A 17,998-nucleotide genomic window follows, 5' to 3' on the forward strand; every position below is an offset into this window, starting at 1 on the left:
CCAAGACGCAGCAGACAAGGAATCTTTTGTAAAACACACACACACACATACCAGAACTCTTTTTTTCTTTTTATGAAGGGGAATAAATCCAGGCCATACACAAAGGAATATGCAGCCAAGCAGCATTCTTCCTGCAATTTTTGCCTTACAGATAGTTGTGTGGTGTGTTGGGATGGGCACGAAATTCAGGTTTCTCTAGTCGGGGTAGGGTCCCAAACCTGCAGAAAACGTATTTGTGCACCGGCGTGCGAGAGAAAAGCAACCTGTAGCCGATGAAAGCTTGCATAAAGGGCAAGGGGTGTTTTTCATCCCCCGGGGGCTGCAAACTCCTCAGGGCAAACCACTGGAGGCTGCATGCCAATGGGCAAAAGTGAATATTCAATGGCACTTGGGAGACTCTTCCACCAAGCACACAGCCCCAGCTTCCAGTCTGGTAAGGTAAGAAACTGCCTCATACCAGGTCTCCACTGATTTCTCCCTCCAGCCCAAGCTGACAGCAGCTGGCTAGTATCTGGGGCTGAAAATTTCCCATTGCCTCCTACCTGATCAATTTTTCAAAAAGAGGAGATGCTGAGGATTGAACCTGCGACCTCCTGCCTACGAAGCAGGCTCTCTGCCACAGAGCTATGGCTTTTCAAATGGACAAGTGGAGGCTGGTGTGGATTTTAGAAATGCCAGCTCAAAGCAAGATAGTAATAATAATAATAATAATAATAATAATAATAATAATAATAATTTATTATTTATACCCCGCCCATCCTGCTGAGTTTCCCCAGCCACTCTGAGCGGCTTCCAATCAAGTGTTAATAACAATACAGCATTAAATATTAAAAACTTCCCTAAACAGGGCTGCCTTCAGATGTCCTTTAAAAAGAAGATAGCTGCTTATTTCCTTGACAGCTGATGGGAGGGTGTTCCACAGGGTGGGTGCCACTACTGAGAAGGCCCTCTGTCTGGTTCCCTGTAACCTCACTTCTCGCAATAAGGGAACCGTCAGAAGGCCCTCAGTGCTGGATCTCAGTGTCCGGGCTGAATGATGGAGGTGGAGATGCTCCTTCAGGTATACAGGACCGAGGCCGTTTAGGACTTTAAGGGTCAACACCAACACTTTGAATTGTGCTTAGAAACGTACTGGGAGCCAATGCAGATCTCTCAGGACCGGTGTTATGTGGTCCCGATGGCCACTCCCAGTCACCAGTCTAGCTGCCGCATTCTGGATTAATTGCAGTTTCCGGGTCACTGTCAAAGGTAGCCCCACGTAGAGCGCATGGCAGTAGTCCAATGCCTAAATCCTGCCCTGTCTTTTAGGACAACATCTGATCCAGGCTCGTAATTCCTTCTCTCCTGCCCATTTAATAATAGCTGCAGCTGGGTCATACACAGTTCTATTTTTCTAGAGAAAACTAGAACTCACCATGAGAGCCGCCCTTGTTCTCTTATATTGGCCATGGTGCCCATCTGAGAGGTGCCGGAACCGAGTTCTGGCTGAAAAAAGCCCTAATCAAACATGTCTGGAGGATACAAAGAGTGCCTTTCAGAAACATGGAACGTATAGCTCCCCTCTGGCTGTGATTTCCCTCAGATTGTGCTTTCAGAGAAAGATTTCCAAGTCTGGATTTCTTGCACCAACAAACTAGCTCAGTGTTGGAGAACCTCAAGTTCAGGGCATAAATGCATCACTCTAAGCCTCTCCCCATCAGGTACCTGATGTGCTCATCAGACCACACCTCTCCAGGCCACACCCCCTCTTCCCAGGCCACACCCCTCACCAGATCTATTTTGGATCCTCCTTTGGTGGTTTGGCTGGTAGAGTGGGTCCTTGATCTCTGCTCATTAGTATCTCTTATCAGGATAGAGGACTGAGAGGGTCGTGTCTGTGTGTTTGTAGAAACCAGCCCACTGTAGAAAGGTAAGATTGGCGTTCATTGCTCCGCCCCCACCTTTTGCCTCCGGCCATGGCCACCCCCACACCTGGCCCTCTGGGCATTGCCTAGAAGGGAATGTGGCCCCTGATCTGGAAAGGGCTCCCCACCTTTGCGCTAGCTGAACTCGCGCTTTGAGAGCTGGGCTATGCGATAGGAATGTTCTATGCAAATGAATGGAATCGCACGGGCAAACAGACAGGATCCATTACCTAACAATGACAGAGCAAGATTCTCTGAGAGGCATAAGCAGTTCTTTGGCTTCTGTGTGAACATTTGAGGGAAGAGACTTCCTCACGTTGGCGAAACCCCTCGATGCTAGGTAGCCCACTGGGCAGGATCCTCAACGAGGAATTTGGAGAGGTAAAGAAACCCCAGGCTCACCTCTTATAATCTGGGATTTTTCACCCTTAATGAACACTATTGTGAGTAGCAGTTTGGTTTTTTCAAAAAAGGCTGGCAGATCGAGTATGGGACGTACTCGGATATGGAAGGGTTTGGTTGTCATACATGCATTAGAACTGGGGTTTTTCTATTCTGATTGCCTCAACTTTCAGAGTTTCTAGCCCTCATGAAACCAAGTGCACTGGCACCAATCTGGAATACTGCTGCTACTGATATCTGACAGGCGCCTACAATTTCAATATTTCACCTCCTGCTTAAAACTATTTGGTTCCACTGAGTGTTTTTATAGAATTGATTGAGCGTAGCTCAATTCGTTCTGTTTTTATGGCTATGTGATTTTACAACGTTTTAACGGTTTTGCTGCATGGCGTCGTGATGTTTTGAAAGTGCGGGCGGTTTATAAGTATTATATATTTATATCGAAATTAAACCCTCTGTCCCTTGCCAGGTCCACATCTTCGCTCTTTTGCTACCAAACTCCGATATCATTCGCACACCAAATATTTTCCCTCTATGAAAATGTTGATGAGCACTTTCCTTCCTAGACCTTTCATCAGGAATTCACTTTTGAATTCACTTTGTAAAATAATAGTAAAGGTAAAGGTAAAGGGACCCCTGACCAGGTCCAGTCGTGACCGACTCTGGGGTTGTGGCGCTCATCTTGCTTTATTTGCCAAGGGAGCCGGCGTACAGCTTCCAGGTCATGTGGCCAGCATGACTAAGCCGCTTCTGGTGAACCAGAGCAGTGCACAGAAATGCCGTTTACCTTCCCGCTGGAGTGGTACCTATTTATCTACTTGCACTTTGACATGCTTTCGAACTGCTAAGTTGGCAGGAGCTGGGATAGAGCAACGGGAGCTCACCCCGTTGCGGGGATTCGAACTGCCAACCTTCTGATCGGCAAGCCCTAGGCTCTGTTGTTTAACCCACAGCACCACCTGCGTCCCGTAAAATAATAACAACACTCCTATTTTTGTGTGTCTGTTTGTGCAGGAAGAGGAGACAGAAGGGGTGAAAAGAAAGGAGGGGACAGCCGCTGTCCTTTCAGCACCATGGTGAGTCGTAGATATTCCGGCTATCTGGCAGATGATGAGAGCCTCAGGGGACCTCAGGTAAGGCCCAAAGAGAGAGAGAAATGGGTTGCCCTTGGCCATCCCATTCGAGGAAGGGGAGTCACCCAAGCTGAGTCAGTGTAGTGGTTTTAGAGTGTTGGACTGTGACCTGGGAGACCAGGGTTCGAATCCCTACTCAGCCATAAAGCTCACTGGCTGACCTAGGGCCAGCCACTGACTCTCAGCCTAACCTACCTCACAGGGTTGTTTTAGGGGTTAAATGAGGAAGAGGAGAACCGAATATGCCAGGCACCTTGAGCTTCATGGAGTAAAAAGTGGCATAATAAACGCAACAAGCAAAGTGCCCTCTGGTGCTGCCCTACTTTGACATTGGACTTGTCAGTCTTAGGTGGCAGGAGGGGGTGGCAGCACTCAAAGTGGTGGGCAGCAGCAGAGCCAGCTGCCGTCCAGGATACCTCAAGGACTGCCTGATCCCTTATATTCCTGCCAAATCATAGAGTTCTTCAGGGGAGTCACTGTTAGTGGTTCCCCATGGCTCTGGTGCATGGCTCATAACCACTAGAAGCCACAAGTTGAGTATTGTGGGCCTGGTTTTAAGGAACCCAGTTTTATCTGAACCTACCTGAATTTTGGGGACATGGGTGGCGCTGTGGGTTAAACCACAGAGCCTAGGACTTGCTGATCAGAATGTCGGCAGTTTGAATCCCCGCGACGGGGTGAGCTCCTGTTGCTGAGTCCCTGTTCCTGCCAACCTAGCAGTTCGAAACCATGCCAAAGTGCAAGTAGATAAATAGGTACCGCTCTGGCAGGAAGGTAAACAGCGTTTCCGTGCACTGCTCTGGTTCACTGCTCTTAGTCATGCTGGCCACATGACCCAGAAGCTGTACGCTGGCTCCCTCGGCCAGTAAAGCGAGATGAGTGCCACAACCCCAGAGTTGGCCACAACTGGACCTAATGGTCAGGGGTCCCTTTACCCTTTACCTTTACCTGAATTTTGCAATGCGGTTCTCCAAAGAATATGCATCTATGAACGAGAAAACATGCACAGAATGCATACATTAGTGAAAATAACATACACAGATGCATTAGATTTTAAGGAAATTGCTTACAAAAACGTGTATATTAGTCAAAACTGCATGCAAACCTGTGTTCATCAGGAGAAATTTGTACTCTGCCAATATATTTTCATGGTTTTTTTTAAAAAAAGGCAAATTGCTGCAGAAATGTGGAGAGCTGAAATTAAGATTGAAAAATGAGAAAACTAGGGAACCAAAATCGACAGATTTGTTGACCTCTTACTGGGGCTAAGTACCACTCAACTGTCGGTAGTGTTTGCTTCTGATGGCATTGGTTCAACTTGTCAAACCCATTGAGCTTCAACAAAAGGTCTTCAGCCAGCTGAAATGTAAACATAGGCTTGCAATTAAAAATTCAAATAATTGTAAAAGGAAGTGTTACCATTTAATTTGCTAGCATGAAGTAGGGACCCCCAGCAAAGGAAAGGAAAGCAGTGACTAGCCTCTACCTGCTTATTTCCTCACACTCTGACTAATCTGCCACAAATAAACTTGAAAGCCTTATTATCACCTCCTCCACTCACCAGAGCTGCCAATTACCCAGGCCAAACCTGTCGTAATTCCTGCTCTGAAAAAAGTCCCAGAACTACACACCCCTGTGTTTTCCCCTCCACTATATCACTGCCTACATTGCTGGCGTCACATGCATTTTTGATACAGTCCCAGTAACTTCAGACCTGATTCCCCTTTTCACCCTGGTTTTTCCTTGTCTACAGCTGAGACAAGGAGATCCCTCTGACTGGAGGAACATCCTGAGGCCACCTTCCCGCTGCCAATTCCGGGACCAGTTCACCGCCACCACAACTTCTGAGTTCAGAGCTTTCAGCCCAGACAAAGGGAAACGAAAGCAGCGCTCCAGCAGTCGCGGTGAAAGCAGCCACCTCGCCAACGAATTCTCAGAGTTTGTGGATTTCTTAGCTGACGAGGAGGTCCTGGAAAGCCTTCAGAACATCGTTGAGGATGCTGTGCGGAAGCTGCGGCGAGTGACGACCGAGGATGGAGACCCGATATTTGATATCGAAGAAGAATCTGGCTCCAGCATGGACAGCAGGTCGTGGTCCTTCTCCTGCAGCTCACAGTCTAGGTATCACACCACCTCAGCCACTTCCAGCTCTGAAGACGACTGGGAAGCATGTCTCACGAGCAGAAGGGAGCCTAGGCTCGAAGGAAAAATGTCCCTCCTGGATAAATATGCCGCCAGGCTCCCGAGGCTAGAGGAGAGGCCCAGGGAGGGAGTTTCCGGAGGATTCCACGCAGAGGTATTTGGAGGACTTTCTTGACGGATCGGACCTCCCGCGCCGCGCTGAGAGTTCCCCGCTCTGATCCAGCCAATGTAATCCATGCACGGAAATAAACTTCTGCACAAAATGTCTGGATCCGCTACAGAAAAGCCTGCTATGTGTGTGGGGGGAGGTGTTTATGGGTGTGGAAGTGGTGTACTATATCCAGCAATTCCATAATGCATGTGCAAGGACATAGGATAGTTGTGCACTGTTGCATCGCAGGACCCAGCAGTAGAAAGGGAGCCTTCTCTTTGCAGTTCTTTTCCAGCCACATGCCTGGTAGCCAACTCCATTCTCTTCCTCCTGGAGCCATGGCTTTGAGCCTTTTTCAGATCACTGAACGCTCATTTCATTTACTGAGTCAGGTTGCAGACAATATCCTGCACACCCGCTTCTGGTTTTCCCTTTGCAGTCTCCTACTGTTCTCATAGCGGTGCAGGTTCTTAGCCCTCAAGGCACTGTGTGTTGTTCCTGGAGTGTGTGTGTGATGTGATTCTTTCAAAGCTAGTGACGGCATGGCAATTGGAAAGGTTCTCTATAAAACTTGAGTGTTGCAGGATCCTACTGGACAGTGCCTGTGACGCAGCTAATGACAGATAAAAATCACAGTTGCACTCCAGGCTTGAATTATGTTGTGACCCTAATGCAGGGGTGGGGAACCTCTGGCCTGTGGGCCATACCTGGCCCATTAAATTGCCCAATTTTGCCTGTCAAGTTTTCTCCAAATCATGCTCACCTACCCATCAGCTGACATCACCGGTGTTTAATCTTACATTGGCTGCACAATCAGGAACGAACAGGATCATGCAGCCTAGCTAGCAGGATTTACCGTATTTTTTGCTTTATAAGACTCACTTTTTCCCTCCTAAAAAGTCAGGGGAAATGTGTGTGCATCTTATGGAGCAAATGCAGGCTGCGCAGCTATCCCAGAAGCCAGAACAGCAAGAGGGATCGCTGCTTTCGCTGCGCAGCGATCCCTCTTGCTGTTCTGGCTTCTGAGATTCGGAATATTTTTTTTCTTGTTTTCCTCCTCCAAAAACTAGGTGCGTCTTATGGTCTGGTGTGTCTTATAGAGCGAAAAATACAGTAATCCCCATTCATCAACTGATGAATGAAGATTAAAGCCATTGAGTGTGTGGTGGGGTTGCAGTGGGGAGAAGCCACTTAAAAGAGAAGCCGCTTTAAGACATTCCCCTCACTTCCAACAGGAGCGCAGAGACTGCCTTAAAGCAGTTACCTTTACAAGTGTCCCCATGTTCCCCATTTAAAGCACCAACGATAAGGGTTTAAAAGGAGAAGCATGGGCAAAGCCACGCAGGGGGGGGGTTAACTGGTGGATATCCCCCCTCCAGAAGAATAACTGTCAAGTCTGGCCCATGAGGCCAATCCTGATAATAATCTGTCCTGTGGACCCTAAAATGTCCCTCCCCGCTGCTCTAATGCTATAGAGCTCATCCTTCAGCAGTGAGTGAACAATGCCCACATCTGTGTTAAGGAATCCTTCCTCCTGTGGAAAGGCTCCTCAATTCTAATTCCATTGTGCAGGGACAGCGTAGCAGGCATCCACAACTGGATGCATGGACTGAAAGAGGGGTACAGGCTCCTCCAGACGGGTGTTTTATTGTGAGTGTATTCTGCAACATATAACAATAACAGTGAATTAGTGGCATATTGATTCTGCTTCAGTTTGTTCCGCAATGTTTCCCAATGCCACTAGATCGTTGCTGTCTGGACGGGCTATAGCACAAGAAAAGTAGGACAAAAATAAACCAGAACATTTGTGCTATAAAACATTCCGGGATTTCGGCAGGGAGTTATGGGATGTGCACTGATTGAAAAGGAAGCAGTGTGACTCTCCCAAAACTTTTTGCAGGGGTGAATATGACCGAAAGCGGGAACACATGTGACCTCCCTGATATTTCCGTGTGCACAAATCGTCATGAATGCACAATAAAAAATGACATCTGGAGGGGCTCATGGAAAGGGAGGGTGAACAATAGTCATTCCATGATGAGAATCACACTTTTCAAGAATGGTACCTATTGTGTGATCACTTATTAATGTGCAGCAATTATCACAGGTCTCCTATAACAACCTTTCTTTCTTTCCTTTCTTTCTTTTTACTATTCTGCTGTTTGTGGGAATGGTTTGATGTGATAAAAAAGGAAAATGAAAAAGTCGGGAAATAGCTCAGAGTACCCAAAGACACAGGAGAATGTAGAAATTGTTCAGAGAGTCATTCTGATTGATTGATTGATCTGGGTTGCTAAATCTTTTGGTTTGTAGGGGTAGACCAGGGGTAGACAACCTGAGACTCTCCAGATGATGCTGGACTCCCATCAGTCCCAGCCAGCATGGTCCATGGTCACGGATGATGGGAGTTGTAGTCCAACAGCATTTGGCGGGCAAGAGGTTGCCTACCCTTGATTCAGGGACAAAAGTCTCTACTTAGGATGCAAATCCTAAGCGAGATGGGAACACTGGCTGTGCCTTTGGTAGCTCTGTGAAAGAGCACCTGCTTTCTATGCAGGAAGGTTCAACCCCTGCTGGGGAAGAACCCTGTCTGTAACCTGGAGAGCTCCTGCCAGCCAGTGTTTACAATACTGAGTTAAATAGGTCTGACTTTGCATGAAGCAGCTAAGAGACAGGAAGAGCAAGTGTGCATTTGGGCATTGGTTGTCCAAAACCCCAGGGAGCTTCTGTCAGTCACTATACACTAGTGCTTTTCCATCTTGGGCCTTGAGATATTGTTGGACTAAAACACCCACCATCCCCAACCAGCTTAGGCAATGGGTAACAATTTAGTACAACAACATCTGGGAGCCTAAGGCTGAAGAGTGTTGGTGTGGATGCTAGATGCACCAATCGTTTGGTTCAGCGTAAGGTGGTTTTTTACGTTCCTCCGTTGTCTTATCTGGGAGTTATGAAATGGTCTGTTCCCAGCTTCCACCTAGAATATCCAAACCGAACACATCCCCTTGTTACTTGTTTTGATGCTGTTGTAATATACTTTCTTTTCTCTTCCTTTACTTTCTCCTTTATGTCGCTTGCAGACATTTTCAGAACGATCAGGGGACAGTTATTATTTCCGGCAAGAACACTTCCACATTTGGGCCAAACTGGCAGAGTCTTTCACTAAGCTACACCCCCCGCACAGAGATTATTTTGCAAAGTTCAGGAAACAGATCCCAAAGCAGACAATGTCCATAGAGTCCCTGCACAAGGAGATCACCAGTGTTCTGAAACGGCCCACGCCCAGCAGCATCCCCTTGTACTATCCAGGAAACGAACCTTTCTCAGCCTTAGATTTCTTGGAAGAAAACAAAATCCTCGCGGCTCTTCAATGCATAATAAACCAAGCGGTCCTCAAAGTCCTGGAGGTGACAATGGCGGATGGAATGTCCTTTGTGGGCGCTTACGACGAGCAAGGCCACCCTCTGCTGCCGTGGGCCTCTTCAATGGAGGAGAGCGAGGAAGGCGAGGAAGAAGAGGAGCTGAGGAGCGGCTCAGCCGACTCCGAGAGCGGAGAGGACACGTCAGAAGAGGGTGACTCCAAATCCGAAGAGGGGAAGGAGGGAGAAGGGGGAAAGAAGAAGAAGAAAAAGAAGAAGGGGAAGAAGAAGAAAGACAAGGGGAAGGAGAAGGAAAAGGAGAAGGAGAAGGACAAGGAGAGGGAGAAGAGGAAGAAAGCAAAGGGGGAATCCATAACCCCATCCCCGGAAGAGAAGGGCAAGCCAAAATATACACCACCAGTCCTTCCGAAATCTAAGCGGAAATCTATGGGGCCTGAGGAAGCTCAGCGCAAACCCAAATACGTGCCGCCTCCGCTGCCAAAAACGAAGCCAAGGCCGCCGCCAGAGGAGCCCCCACCCAAACCGAAATACGTTCCGCCCCCGCTTCCGAAACCAAGACAGAAAAAAGACTCTACGCAAGGAGTTGCTGAGTCCAAACAGGTACGTAAATTTCTAAAGAAAGGGAGGCTGCGGGCTACCTGGGGAGTATGACAAGGGTCCTGCAGGCCTTACCCACTAATAGAGATGGGGGGGGAGAAGGTTTGAATCCGTCCACACTTAAATTTGCTTAATTTGCGCTTTCCAAAACAATATGTGAACTAAAACACAGCCATCCTTTGAAATTTGCACTTCTTCTCAATTTTGCAGTGCTGTTTTCCAGCTGAGCGATGTATTGAAAAATAAAGTGTGAATGAAAATGCAGGTGTTAGCAACAAGAATAATCAAAATGCTTTGGCAAAAATAACAGTACAGTACCTGTTTTTGCTAATAAATAGTTAAATCCAACCTGCTGGGGTGATTTGCTGATGGCTCGCTACTGTCAGTAGAGTAATGTTAATTGACTCAACCATCCCTCTCTAGCATATATCCAGACAAGCAAGAAGCATTATCAGAGTTCAGGGATAATAACAATAACAATAACAGTAATGACAATAACAACAACAACAACCACAATAAATGCAAATAATTTATCTGTATGCCACTCATCTGACTGAGTTGCTTCCAACAATTAAAACATCAAACACAGTAAAACATCATTATAAACTTTCCTATACTGTACAGGGCTGATTTCCAGTGTCTTCTAAAAGTTGTATAGTTATTTATCTCCTTGACTTCTGATGGGACGGTGTTCCACAGGGCAGGCGCCACTACCGAGAAGGCCCTCTGCTTGGTTCCCTGTAACCTCACTTCTCACAATGAGGGAACCACCAGAAGGCCCTCGGTGCTGGACCTCAGGGCAGAATGATGGGGGTGGAGATGCTTCTTCAGGTATACTGGGCCAAGGTCGTTTAGGGCTTTAAAGGTCAGCACCAACACTTTGAATTGTGCTCAGAAATGTACTGGAATACATACTAGCCAGGAAAAAATGACCAAGAAGGGTGTAAAGCAGAGTGGCCTAGGGCAACAGCCTAAGGGCCCAATCCAGTCCCTGGGCCCCATCCCTACAGTAAAATATGAGCCAAGCCTTACTTTATTATCCTTTTAAAAATTCTAAGCCTTATATCATATGGCAGAGGTTTTCAACCTTTTTGGTCCATGGCTCTCTTGACCAACTACATTCTTTCTGCAGCACCCCTGTGGGGCTCAGGAGCCCAGTTATGTCACCCCTCGACTGCAGAGCTGATAGCCTCTCACCCTTTTTCGAACACCCTCCCTTGTGGAGTGTTCCCTCAGTCTTCTCTCTTCTCCCCTCACCTTGGGAATCCTCTGGGCTGCTGCCCCTGGTCTCTGAGCTGCCCCCCTGCCCCAGAGAGAGATGTCCCCTCACACTGCCCCACAGCGGCCTGAGAGGCACCCCCTGGCCAGCCCCAGAGGCACCATTCGCCTGGGGAGTTTGTAGCCAGGGCTGCTGCAACGAACAGCTGTGCAAACCTTTGGGTGGCAGAGATGTGAGAGGGCATCAGAGGTGGGGGAGGAAAGAGGGACAGAGGCTAATATTACCAGTGGCACCCCTGACCATCATTCAGGGCACCCCAGGGTGCCACGGCACACTGGTTGAAAACTACTGTCCTATGGCATTGTTAGGGACCCGGGTGGCTCTGTGGGTTAAACCACAGAGCCTAGGACTTGCCGATCAGAAGGTTGGTGGTTCGAATCCCCATGACGGGGTGAGCTCACGTTGCTCGGTCCCTGCTCCTGCCAACCGAGCAGTTCAAAAGCATGTCAAAGTGCAAGTAGATAAATAGGTACCACTCCGGTGGGAAGGTAAACGGCATTTCTGTGCACTGCTCTGGTTCACCAGAAGCGGCTTAGTCATGCTGGCCACATGACCTGGAAGCTGTACACCAGCTCCCTTGGCCAATAAAGCGAGATGAGTGCCGCAACCCCAGAGTCGGCCACGACTGGACCTAATGGTCAGGGGTCCCTTTACCTTTATGGCATTGTTAAGTAGCTCTTTCAACACTTTCTGTCTTCCCTTTCCACTCTTCCAAGCCTGCTGTCTCAAGGCGTATCATCAGCCCCAGCGACATCAAGCGTGCCCGCCTGCAAGGCAAGCCCCTACCGAAGCAAGCCATCATTGATTTCCTGATTGAAAACGCAGCCAAGCTCATCTTGTACAAGTACAACTACGAAACCCTTCTTTCCGAGAAGCTGGGCTTCATCTCAGTTCCCGTAACCAAGGTCCTGCTGGAGATCATGTTCGGCTACAAGAGAGTTAAGGGCAGTGGGATACGGCTGTCGTCTCAAATCGACTGGTCAAAAGTCCACGACGAGATCTACGCACCGCGCAAACCGAGGCCCAAGACCCCAAAGCAAAAAGACAAGAAGAAAGGCAAGAAAAAGAGAGTCCTCTGGGATCTGCAGAAAAAATCGGGGGAGAAGAAGAGCGTCCTGTTCAAATCCGACATGCCCACTGGCAAAGTCGTGGTGATGAAAAGCGCCGTGGAGAAGGAAGTGAAGTCGGGCATACTGCAAAAAATAGAGTCCAGCAGCCAGCAAGAGGGCAGCCAAGAAACAGATATTTTTGATATAGTTGCTTTCGGAGAGGGCGAATCTGAGGAGTTATCTGTAGAGGGCGAAGGACTTCCAGACCATTTCGTATCAAGGAGATCTATCACTTCTGAAGACAGCAAAACCTTGCTTGAAGCTCCAGATTCTGAAGACCAGTCGCCACTCGATGTGACGCCAAAGGCATCGTCTTCTCAAAAATTAAACATAGACCCTGACGGGGCCAGAGGGTCAGGGACTGTTTTGCCCGAAGTAGGAGCTCCGAGTCAGAACTCTGGAGAACATTTGAAGAAACACTCGTCGTCTCGAAGGTCTAGCCTCAGCGAGGAAGGTAGCAAAACTCATCTGCCTAAAATATAAAACTGGTATAATAGCAATAAAGCATATAGGTTTGTATACCCTCGTGGTTTTGTAATTTATATGTACTATATATGCCCACCTATGGAATCTGTGGAGGGTCTCAGACAAGAAGTCCATTAGCTGACGAGAGAGAATAATACCGTATTTTCCGCTCTATAAGACACACCAGACCATAAGACGCACCTAGTTTTTGGAGGAGGAAAACAAGAAAAAAAATATTCTGAATCTCAGAAGCCAGAACAGCAAGAGTGATCGCTGCGCAGTGAAAGCAGCAATTCCTCTTGCTGTTCTGGCTTCTGTGATAGCTGCGCAGCCTGCATTCTCTCCATAAGACGCACACAAAGTTCCCCTTACTTTTTAGGAGGAAAAAAGTGAGTCTTATCCAGCAAAAAATACGGTATTTGCAGATTGTTATTTTACAACCTCTTTTAGCTTCCATTGTGGTGCATGATGGAAGTTATGCCTACTGACATTTCAGAGCGGTTCAGAACCTAAAGCAGGGGAGGTTGACCCGTTAAGGCAAATGGAACACCGCCCCATTTACCTCTGCCCTCATCCAACCCCTATCTGCCTGCCTTCTTACTTACAAGTAGTCCACTGACTATGAGCTTCTTCCTCCTCGGTCTCAGTTTTGACCTTGTAGAACTTGGAAGGGAAGAGGATGGGGGTAAAACTAGAATGAGTTGTCCGTGCTCCACCTGCTGCTGGTCTTCCAGCTTTCTACTTTCTGCCAGTCCACCACCAAGCTGAAGATCAACAGGTGCCAAATATTTTATACTTGCTTTAGGTAGAAATTCCATAAATGCACGTAATTTATGTGCCTAAGGTTGAATCCAGCTCAAAATCCTTACTGAAATAGTGGACTCAAGTTGGTACTCAGCATGGGTTTCTTCCATAAGCTGTTGGGCTATAACTCCCATAATTCCTAACCATTCATCATGCTGGCTGGGGCTGGTGGGGTTTGTAGTCCAACAACATCTAGAGGGTACCACACTGGCTTCTCTGCTCTAGAATGACCAAATGCAAAACCAAAACAGACCCATGAAGATAAAGCTGGCTTGGTTTTCAATTGCTTCGCTATGTTTTATGGGATAAAGTTGCCATTTAGGACATGGCTGAGATAGCACAATACCTCGCTAGGGGACAGATTTAGTCCCATTTCATGGGTGTCCCTAAGCATACCCATTTACTTTCTCCCTTATAATCAGGCATAGGCAAACTCGGCTCTCCAGATGTTTTGGGACTACAACTCGCATCATCCCTAGCTAACAGGACCGGTGGTCAGGGATGATGGGAGTTGTAGTCCCAAAACATCTGGAGGGCCGAGTTTGCCTATGCCTGATTATAATGAACTAGCAGTCTCATACTTGGTGTTGCTTGGGAATTCCAAGAAACCAAAAAAGTGGTGCAGTTGTGAAAGCTTAAGTCCAGTACCTTCATTCAAAATGGTATCCAACTGTTTCCAAACATAGACAGAAACCCACTCCTTGATCTCAGGAACAATCAAGCAAAATTTGGTAACCACATCTTAAGAGGTGTCCATGTGCACGGTGACAGAATTTTCCAAAATGTATAGCTGATACAGAGGGCCGCAGGTTCAATGCTTGACTTTTCCAATATGAAGGCTTAGGTCATGGGTAGGCAAACTAAGGCCCGGGGGCCAGATCCGGCCCAATTGCCTTCTAAATCCGGCTCACGGACGGTCCGGGAATCAGCGTGTTTTTACATGAGTAGAATGTTTTATTTTATTTAAAATGCATCTCTGGGTTATTTGTGGGGCCTGCCTGGTGCTTTTAAATGAGTAGAATGTGTGCTTTTATTTAAAATGCATCTCTGAGTTATTTGTGGGGCATAGGAATTCATTTATTTTTTTCAAAATATAGTCTGGCTCCTCACAAGGTCTGAGGGACAGTGGACCTGCCACCTGCTGAAAAAGTTTGCTGACCCCTGGATTAGGTTGACCAAGCGATGTGAAAGACCTCTACTCGAGAGCCACCGCCCAGTCACATGTTCTTTATCTTTGGGCCCACAGATTTTGCTGGACTACAACTCCCATCAACACCAGTTGGCTCATCCAGTGGTCAGGGATGATGGGAGCTGTGGTCCCACACAGAGAGGACTGGGGAAAGGGGCATATTTGGCTTCTCTATCACTGCACTGGAGATGAGTTGACTTTTTGCAAAAGTCAAAATTGTAGCAGCAGAAAGGAACCCGGCTGCGAGGGATGCAACGTTTGATCTTTGAGCTGTTCTCTGAATGCCTTTATTTATCACTAAGCTCTGGCCTGCTGTGGTTCCACGAAACCACCTTTTGCTTCAAGTTCGCAAGAAATAGAAAGAGAAAACAATAATAAAAAGCTTCCTTCAAGCCAACTATGCGTCTCTGCTCCTTCTTCCATCCAGCAGCATGGTCTAGAATGGAGCTCTCCATCTCAGTCTGTGGGTCTCCCAGTACATCCGCCACTGTGGGAAAGTGGCAATGAATTATCAGAGCAGTAAAGAAAAGACAGGCCAGATAATATTTCAACGCCAACCAAGTTCTTTGACAGCAGCTATTCTAAAGGCAATTACAACTTGTCGTTTTAGTTTTGCGTGTGTGTGTGTGTGTGTGTGTGTGTTGTTGTTGTTTTAAAAAATACGGCTGAAATGCATTGTTAAGGAGCACAACACAAACTGTACTAAAAGCCTTGGGGGGTTGGTGACCTCCCAGAAAGATAAACAGGTGCCCGCTAAAGCCCCATAGGATTGATTTTCTATGGCTAAGCTGGCATCCCGAGACATCTGTTTTGCCCTGTTTCAGAAAAACAGCATGAGCCATTGTCGGCCTTAACAGGAAGGCGCTGCCGTTTCTCATGAAATACAAATGCATTATGTGAAGTGTCAGCCTGCACCAGATTGCTTCCTTTCTTTCTTCCTCTCCTCGCTCCTCCCCCCCCCCTTCGTTTTTTTGCTTGGTCTTTCCAGGCGGTAAGGAAATCTACATGGTTAGTGCAAAAAGGACGCGCAGACTGATGTTCCCTCCTAGCATCCCAACCACCAATTTAAGTAATTCTTCTTCTTTGGAAAAGTGTGTCGTCCCCGGGAGAAAAGACATGCTCTGACAAATTAATCTCAAAGCACCAGAATATTTGGAAAGGAAACTGGTTAATCCCTCACTGAGAGGTGGCTCCTTCGTTCTCAGCTTGTGGGGGTGGGGGCTAGGAGAGGGCCTTCTCTGTGGCAGCCCCTAAGCTGTCAAACGCCTTCCCCACAGAGCTGTATTGCACAGTTATCTGTGAACACTGAAGAAGCACCTCTTTCTCTTGGTTTTCGCCGCTTGAGGTATATATTTTGACAACCACTTATTTCTGTGATGTAAGCTTTTTAAAACTGTTTTTGACATTGTGCTTTAATGGTGTAACCCACACTGGGAACAGAGTGAGAAGGGTTAATAATAATAATAATAATAATAATAATAATAATAATAATATACTGCAAGGATTGGCTGGACCTCAGGCCTGGGGACCAAAGGGCTTAGCTGGCCGTTGAGATGCTCCTCAGATCCCATCCTCAGTCACAGCCCTCCTGGTTCACAGTCTGCTCACGTGTGTTTGCCTGGTTGGTATGTGTCCCTGAACTAATTTTAGTCTTCAGGTGCTTGGCCGGGACCTATAAAAAATAGCTGCCCCTTTTCAAAGGGCTGATTTTGACTTATATACAGTGGTGCCTCGCAAGACGAAAAGAATCCGTTCCGCGAGTCTCTTCGTCTAGCGGTTTTTTCGTCTTGCGAAGCAAGCCCATTGACGGCTTAGCGGATTAGCGCTATTAGCAGCTTTTAGCGGCTTATCGGCTTAGCGGATAAACAGATAAGCGGCTTAGCGGCTTAGAAAACGGGGAGGGGGGAAAGGGGGGGGGAACTCGCAAGACATTTTCGTCTTGCAAAGCAAGCCCATAGGAAATTCGTTTTGCGAAGCACCTCCAAAACGGAAAACTCTTTCGTCTAGCGAGGCATTCGTCTTGCGAGGCATTCGTCTTGCGGGGCACCACTGTAAAGCCTTAAACGACACATGACCGCCATACCTCAAGGACCGCCAGTCTCCATATGAACCTACCCAGACCCTGAGACCATCCTCTGATGCCCTTCTTTTTGTGCCTCCTCCACAAGAAGTCCAGAGGGTGGCAACACGAGAATGGGCCTTTTCTGCAGTGACTCCCTATCTGTGGAATGCTCCCCCCAGGGAGGCTCACCTGGCGCCTTCATTGTACACCTTTAGGTGCCAGGCAAAAACATTCCTCTTCAACTAGGCCTTTGGCTGATGGACATCCAACACCCTTTTAAAATGTGTTGGGGAGGAGGGGATTATTGGGTTGTTCTTGTTCTTATTTTTATTTTTGTATTTATTTTTATTATGTATTTTGTTTTTTATATTGTGATTTTATTATATATTTTGTTTTTTATATTGTGATTTTATTATGTATTTTTATTTTTATTATACATTTTGTTTTTTATATTGTGATTTTATGTTGGGAACTGCCCTGAGACCTGCGGGTATAGTACGGTATACAAATTTAAGTAAGAACAATATTTTATTCCCCCATGGAACAGTATTGCTGTCGAGATAAAACACATGTGCATTGTCTGCACTTTCCGGAAGGAGCCGGAGATGCTTTTGTTCTGACAGGCTTTCCCAGGATAGATAAATGAGTTGTTATAGAAAAAATAGAGGGTTTGGCTTTTGCTGCCCAACTCCCCAAGGGACTCAGTTCCCTAAGTCCATGATGAATAGATGGAGGCAAGTTTCATAGAAAGCAAGGCAGATCTTTATTTTTCTCTTTATTATTCCCTCCCCTCCTAGCAAGGAGTTACGAGAGACCCCAAACAATGGAGCGCAAACCCCTATAAAGACTTTGGAAATTGTGCACCCTGTAACCCAAAAGGTAAAGGTAAAGGTACCCCTGCCCGTACGGGCCAGTCTTGACAGACTCTGGGGTTGTGCACCCATCTCACTTAAGAGGCCAGGGGCCAGCGCTGTCCGGAGACACTTCCGGGTCACGTGGCCAGCGTGACATCGCTGCTCTGGCGAGCCAGAGCCGCACACGGAAACGCCGTTTACCTTCCCGCTGGTAAGCGGTCCCTATTTATCTACTTGCACCCGGAGGTGCTTTCGAACTGCTAGGTTGGCAGGCGCTGGGACCGAGCAGCGGGAGCGCACCCCGCCGCAGGGATTCGAACCGCCGACCTTTCGATCGGCAAGTCCTAGGCGCTGAGGCTTTAACCCACAGCGCCACCTGCGTCCCCCCCTGTAACCCAACCCCCCCCCAAAAAAACATCATACCTACATCACAGAAGGAGGTGATCTCCAGCAGAAATTTGAGAGTGTTGCTTCTCTCCTGTCTGCCAGGATACCTGATAATGCCTTACTTACGATAATTGCATTTT

The 17,998-nt window shown here is 47.4% G+C and overlaps 2 protein-coding genes across 4 annotated transcripts in view; one reads left to right on the top strand and one right to left on the bottom strand.

Annotated features, from left to right (window-relative positions):
- The window catches only part of YDJC (YdjC chitooligosaccharide deacetylase homolog), a 128,168-nt gene that overhangs the window by 32,610 nt on the left and 77,560 nt on the right, over positions 1-17,998 (bottom strand). The gene's annotated exons all lie outside the window — the stretch shown is intronic.
- Positions 2,150-12,616, top strand: CCDC116 (coiled-coil domain containing 116). 2 transcript variants are annotated; one of them, XM_079956603.1, is made up of 6 exons: positions 2,197-2,281; positions 2,314-2,347; positions 3,321-3,439; positions 5,193-5,735; positions 8,813-9,712; positions 11,705-12,616. In XM_079956603.1, the coding sequence occupies exons 3-6, from the start codon at positions 3,380-3,382 to the stop codon at positions 12,578-12,580; spliced, it is 2,379 nt and encodes a 792-aa protein (XP_079812729.1). In that variant the 5' UTR covers positions 2,197-2,281; positions 2,314-2,347; positions 3,321-3,379; the 3' UTR covers positions 12,581-12,616. The 2 variants fall into 2 exon arrangements, with proteins under 2 accessions (XP_079812728.1, XP_079812729.1); XM_079956602.1 differs by lacking the exon at positions 3,321-3,439 and having other exon boundaries at positions 2,150-2,281.

This window comes from Podarcis cretensis, assembly GCF_951804945.1.
Source record: "Podarcis cretensis genome assembly, chromosome: 16".
In the NCBI taxonomy this organism is placed as follows: domain Eukaryota; kingdom Metazoa; phylum Chordata; class Lepidosauria; order Squamata; family Lacertidae; genus Podarcis; species Podarcis cretensis.

What these genes read in the sequence shown, in the direction of transcription:
- CCDC116 (XM_079956602.1), top strand. Translation starts at nt 2,238, where the DNA reads ATGCTAGGTAGCCCACTGGGCAGGATCCTCAACGAGGAATTTGG. An exon ending in CACCCTTAATGAACACTATT is followed by an intron (nt 2,348 to 5,192) that starts GTGAGTAGCAGT and finishes CCTTGTCTACAG; the next exon opens with CTGAGACAAGGAGATCCCTC. An exon ending in CCGGAGGATTCCACGCAGAG is followed by an intron (nt 5,736 to 8,812) that starts GTATTTGGAGGA and finishes TGTCGCTTGCAG; the next exon opens with ACATTTTCAGAACGATCAGG.